We start from the raw sequence: 6,000 nt of genomic DNA, 5'->3' as shown, positions 1-6,000 counted from the left end.
ACTTGGTGGGGTGGATGGGGGGCGCTGTCAGCCCTTGGACACGGAGAGAGATTTGAGGGCGCAAGAGCAAGGACGCCTCCTACCCAGGTCCCTAAGATCCGGCGAAGGCCCACCCCGCGCCCCCCGCCGGGCCCGCCCCCCCCGCCCCTCCTGGCCCCCGGCCCGCGCGCCGCTGCCCCTTTAAGAAGCCCAGGTAGGCCGGGCCGGCTGCGGGAGCCGCTCCTATGGCAACCCGCGAGCTGCGGCGGCTTCATGAATATTCCGGGGCGCGGGAGCCCGAGCGCGGCCGGAGGGCGCTCCGGGGGAGGCGGCCGCTGATGTAAGCCCGGCGGGCCGCTGGTGCGGCGGCAGCCCCGGGACCGGCCGGCCGCACTCCGCCGGAGGAGGCGAGGCGAGCTCACGGGGAGGAGGGGCCCGCCATCGAAGCCGGGGCGGCGAGACAGACGGACAGCGCGGCGGCCGGCGGGACGCACGCCTGCGAGCCGCACAGGCAGTGCGCCGTGCGCTCCGGAGCGGCTCCCCGAGCGCGGCAGCCGCAGCGCCGCTTCTGCCCGCGCCCATTGTTCCCCGCGGGGGCGGGGCGCCTGGAGCCGGGGCCGCGCCGCGCCCCTGAACGCGGGAGGGAGGAGAGAGACTGAGAGAGAGAGAGAGAGAGAGAGGGAGGGAGGGAGGGAGCGAGCGCGGGGTCCCCGCGCCCAGCCCGGCCCGGGAGGAGGCGCAGCGCGGCGAGCCGGGGGACTCGCGGCCGGACTGGAGCCTCCCCGCGGCGCGCAGCCTGCCCGAGCATGGGCTCCTGAGGCGACCCCACGTCGGCGGCGAAGGACGCGTCCCATCGGCGGGCGGATCTGGAGCGGTCCCACCGCGCCGCACCCGCACCCCTGCGCCCGGCCCGGCCCCGGTCCCTGGCACCATGGACAAGCTGCCGCCGTCCATGCGCAAGCGGCTCTACAGCCTCCCGCAGCAGGTGGGGGCCAAGGCGTGGATCATGGACGAGGAGGAGGACGCCGAGGAGGAGGGCGCCGGGGGTCGCCAAGACCCTCGCCGCAGAAGCATCCGGCTGCGGCCGCTGCCCTCGCCCTCGCCCTCGGCGGCCGCGGGCAGCACGGAGTCCCGGGGTGCGGCCCTCGGGGCGGCGGACTGCGAGGGGCCGGCCCGCAACGCGGGCAAGTCCAGCACGAACGGCGACTGCAGGCGCTTCCGCGGGAGCCTGGCGTCGCTGGGTAGCCGGGGCGGCGGCAGCGGCGGAGCCGGGAGCAGCAGCAGTCACGGGCACCTGCATGACTCCGCCGAGGAGCGGCGGCTCATCGCCGAGGGCGACGCGTCCCCCGGCGAGGACAGGACGCCCCCGGGCCTGGCGGCCGAGCCGGAGCGCCCCGGCGCCGCGGTGCAGCCCCCAGCCTCGCCGCCGCCGCCGCCCCAGCAGCCGCCGCCGCCGCAGCAGCAGCCGGCCTCCGCCTCCTGCGAGCAGCCCTCGGCGGACACCGCGATCAAAGTGGAGGGAGGCGCGGCCGCTGGCGACCAGATCCTCCCCGAGGCCGAGGTGCGCCTGGGCCAGGCCGGCTTCATGCAGCGCCAGTTCGGGGCCATGCTGCAACCCGGGGTCAACAAATTCTCCCTGAGGATGTTCGGCAGCCAGAAAGCGGTGGAGCGAGAGCAGGAGAGGGTTAAGTCGGCCGGGTTTTGGATTATCCACCCTTACAGCGACTTCAGGTAAGAGGCCGGGCGGGCGGGACTCGCGGGCATGCTTCCTCTCCCCGCCCTGCCTCCCAGCCGGAGTTAACTTTCCTTCTTTGCTCTGGGAGCTCCAAAAGAAGCGGGGTGCCTCTAGACTCCAGGCACCCCCAGACCTCCTCCTGCACCGCGCTGGGAACTTTCCTCTGTTCAGGCTCCTCACGTTGAAGGCAGGCTGTAAAGGTGTTTTTGAGCTTGGCCTAACCTTGCCTGCAGCCAGGGTAGGGCTCTGCCACCATAAGCCACACGCGGCACCTCCCCGCTAGAGCCTGCAGAATCAAGGTGGCAATCCTAGAGACAGCTCCGGGTCATTCAGCCTGCAGAGCAGGGCCATGAGGGGAAACTGACCCGTTAGGGGCTTGGGCCAGCTCCTTGGGTGCTGACTGCAGGCATTAATAGCTTTCTGGTGCCCTGGGAAGCTGTAGCGAAGTCCCTGGAGGACTGAGGTCACTGGGACCTAGGGCCCAAGATGAAAGCCCCCAGTTGATCCCTTTGCCTTGGGCCCAGCCCCTTAGGTTGAATGGTGGACCAGGAGCAGGTCCCTTTGGCAGCTGGTTTCCAGACCGGCAGGGCAGAATGACCTTGCTCATAGTGGTCAGTGAAGATGCCTGGTGTCCTAACTGATGTGTGGCTGTCCTGTGAGCCCAAGCTGGTCCAGTGCCCCATCCCTATCCCAGTGGCCCAAGCTGTAGCCACTTTGAGGTCTCTCATGGGTCAATGGTGGGTTCCCAGGCAAAAAAGCTGTGACTGCCAGCCAGGGAGAGGGACCCTGACCTCTCCTGCATCGTCTGAGGCAGATGCCACTGTGCAGTCATACCACATGGAGCTTGGGGACATATCCTTGTGGAAGAGGGATTGTTGGTTGCCTCTGGGGTTGGGATCAGGGATGCCTTTCCCCCAGTCAGGGTTCCGAGGTCCCTGGTGCTCCACTGGGCTTTTTTGACACCAGGCAGAGATGAAAGGCTGGAAACATTCACTTTTTTCCAGCTGGGTTTTTCTCATTCTCCATCTCCCTGGGCTCTGCTTGCCCACCCTGCTTGCCTGCCTGCATAGACGAGCATTTTGTCAATCCAGAGCCCTCTTTGCAAACTCCAGGGAAGCTGGATTTGTAATGAGAGCAAAGCCATTTTCCACCCAATGAGAGATTTCTCCAGCTGGGAATGACCAGTCAGACAACACTCTGTGGCTTAAAATAGGTGGTGAATAGAGTCCCCCTCTTTTTTTGAGGGACTGCTCTTTCTAGCCCTGATATCCAGGCTTCCCATTCCCACAGGGCAAGCAGGCCAGCAGGCAAGCTAAACAGAGCTGAAACCATCAAATTGTTTGGGCAAATGTGGTACCTTCCCTTCTCCTTAGGAACCGTGGCTGGGTTACCTGGGCCAGGACCCTAAAGAGTAAATAAACTTCCCCTGGACAGGCCTAGGATCTGAGGCTCCCAGGTTGAGCTAGGGAAGAATAGACAAGGACCCATGTCTCCTCCACCCCCGGGTGTCCTGGGCAGATTCTCCTCCTCCCTTGGAACTCCTCAGTGGTGACAGATAGAGCATTCCAGTATCAAACACTTGAGATTCCTTAAGGGGCCTTCCCCTCCCATGCCCAGCTTCTGTTCAGGGTTCTTGTCACCAAGTTCATTGCCAACCTCAGCATATCTAGCCTCCACTGGCGGCAGGCCTTGATGGAGGACCTTCTGGGGCTGGGCCTCACCTTCCTAGCCTCCCTTACCTTGGATGGTGAAGAGCTAGGACTGGGTTGATTTCATCCTAGACCTTCCTGGTCCTCTGCACTTCCTGGTACATGGATCTGCAGTCCCCCTGCTGCAAGAACCTCCTATTGACTGCAGACTGCCCAGGACATGGCAGTGTGGGGAGGCTGCTGGGAACAGGAGAGGGTAGATGTAGCAAGACTGATAAATGGACAGAAGAAAGAGGGTCCAATTGGGCGTTGAATTTGGGTTTATGCAATGAGCAACAGGGACTGGTGGCTGGAAGTGCACTGCTTTGTTGCTGTCTGATGTTGGGTCTGGCAGAAGGAAAGGAATCTAAGAAATACCATCTGTTTATGTGCTTCTGGAGGGCCTGTGGTCTGCCTCTCCTGCCTCTAGGCCAAAGCAGTCAGTTTCAGGAGGTCAAAGAGGCAAGGGCTACCTAAGTCTTCTAAGCTTAGAAAACTCACCCCTCAACCCCGCAAGGCCCACTCCCCACCTGCTGAGTACTCTGAGCCTCTGTCCCTAGAGTTTCAGCCACTGGCCTGAGGCCTCTGTATGGAGCCAATCATTGCCCACCAGAGCTGCTACAAGCATCACCCAGGCCAGCTGAGGATTTATTCATCATTTTGATGGGCAGGAAGCATTGATCCAGCAGAATTGGTTTAATAAAGAATCATCAGCAAACCATGATAGATTGAGTGTGGGGTTTGGAGTTCAGGGCTGGCTATGATGGGCTGTCCTGGGGGAGGAGGATGGGGTTCCTTTTCCAAGGCTTGAGTGAGCTTGCTCTTGAGGGACCACCATAACCTGGTGGTTATAATAGGTTTTTCTTGGCTGCCTTTCATTCTTGCCACTGTACCCCACACCCCCAACACCTTGTCCCAGCTACTTACGCGGCTCTTCCGGTCTACGTGGGCTTGCTTGGCTTCCCCACCCCTCCAGTTTCCATTAGCCCTTGGAAACTTGTATTTATTAAGAGAAGAGACCACCATGTGGTCTCTGAGGACATTGCTCACCAGGCTTCTGCCCAAGGCTGGCTGGGTCCTTGGTCCCAGGTGGGTTCTTCCTTCCATAGGAGCCATGTCCTAAAAGCCAAGGCTTGGTGGTAGGACCTGGAACAAATAAAGCATAGTTCCTAAATCATTCTGTTTTTCCAAGAGGACAGAAAGGGGGAGAAGGGGAAAGAAGATCCCAAGGGAAAGTGTGGCTGTTTTCGTTCCAGGGGCTGGGAGTTGCCTGGGCGTGCTGTGTGTCTGTGTCTGAGTGGGCTTCTTAGGGTCCTGTGAGTGGACATGGGCTGGCAGGGAAGTCCCTATTGGGGGATAGTAGTTCTGGTGCTACTGCTATGTCCCAAACAACAGCTTGGCCTTGAGCATGGAGCAGGTTCAAGCTTGGCCCATCTCATCCCCTCTCCTACTGTCTCCTGTCCTGAGTCTCTTGAAGGAAGGGCAAGAAGGGAAGGTCCTTAAAACGGCCTTTCCTTGGAACAGAAACAACTGGGCTCTGAAATTATGGACTGGGATGATGGTCCTGGGGATCCTAGGAGTTCCCTAATGTGACTTCCTGCCACTGGCCCTGTACTCCGTCATTGCTGTTGCTTATCTCACACCACCTCCCCAACCCTGCCTGCTATGAGGCCCTACTTGGGTTATAGGCCTTCTTGGAGCCTCAGTTTTCCCACCCAGAAAATGGGAATCCTCTTGCCTACTTCCATGACAGACACAAATTGTGCCACTCTGGTTACCATGTGGAGGTGAGTCGCTGCCTGGAGCTGTCGGAGGAGCAGTGATGCTGTTGGGGCCACACCTCCTCCACCCTCACTGTTTCCTTCCCTTAGTCCTTGGAAGAGCATGTGGGCCTCTGTCCTTTGCTCTGGTCAGGGATTTTGGACCTGCTTGTGATCTGAGACCTCACTGAGAACCTGCTGGAAACTGTTTCTCTGTATTTAGAAAAATACACACACTTCCAGACTTCAATTTCCGGTGTCTGTGGCTTCCCTAAAATGAGGAACCTGTGGGGGCAGATGATTATGAACCCCACTGCAGGCCATCCAAGAAGGGAGTCTGGACTAAGTGGTGACAGGCTCTAGCTTTTCCTGGAGCCTGGTGTGTGGGGGCCCTCTGTAATCAGGGACTTGAGTCCGTTGCCAGTAGTATGAAATCAGGGACTAGACATCTGCAGAGGGAAAGGTGGTCTGTTTGGGGACAAACTGCTTTGCTCTTTCCTCTGTCTCACCCCCATATTTCCCTTTTAGCCCTGGGAAGAACTGTTCAGGTAGGAGGGATGAGGAGGAAGGGGCTTGGTCTGAGGGCTCAGAGACCCCTTCTTGAGTGAGTCTTCCCGGGATTGTTGCCCACCACAGTGTGCTGGCCACATGAAAAGCCGGGCAAAAGGAGTGGCAGGCAGGCGTGGGGAGGGGAGGAGAGGAAGGCAAGTGGAGGAGAGGGTGCCTTGATGCAGAGGGGAATTCCAAGGTGAGTTGCCTGGGTGGTGCTGTCAGCTGGCATTGCAGGCAGCAGGTTCTCTAGCCGAAAGCCCGTGCTCCACTTCAAAGGCTGGGGCTG

General features: G+C 60.4%; 1 protein-coding gene across 1 annotated transcript in view; it reads left to right on the top strand.

Moving 5' to 3' along the window:
- Nucleotides 1-758: 758 nt before the first annotated feature.
- The window catches only part of Hcn4 (hyperpolarization activated cyclic nucleotide gated potassium channel 4), a 37,636-nt gene continuing 32,394 nt past the window's right edge, over nucleotides 759-6,000 (top strand). The window contains exon 1 of the mRNA XM_020165613.2: nucleotides 759-1,710. Within this exon, the coding sequence (XP_020021202.2) occupies nucleotides 911-1,710 (800 nt within the window). The 5' untranslated portion in view covers nucleotides 759-910. The remainder of the gene's footprint in view (nucleotides 1,711-6,000) is intronic.

The sequence above is a fragment of the Castor canadensis genome, chromosome 19 (genome assembly GCF_047511655.1).
Source record: "Castor canadensis chromosome 19, mCasCan1.hap1v2, whole genome shotgun sequence".
Taxonomy (NCBI): domain Eukaryota; kingdom Metazoa; phylum Chordata; class Mammalia; order Rodentia; family Castoridae; genus Castor; species Castor canadensis.
The sequence above is the reverse complement of the archived record's forward strand: the minus strand, read 5'-3'. Positions and strand labels throughout refer to the sequence as shown.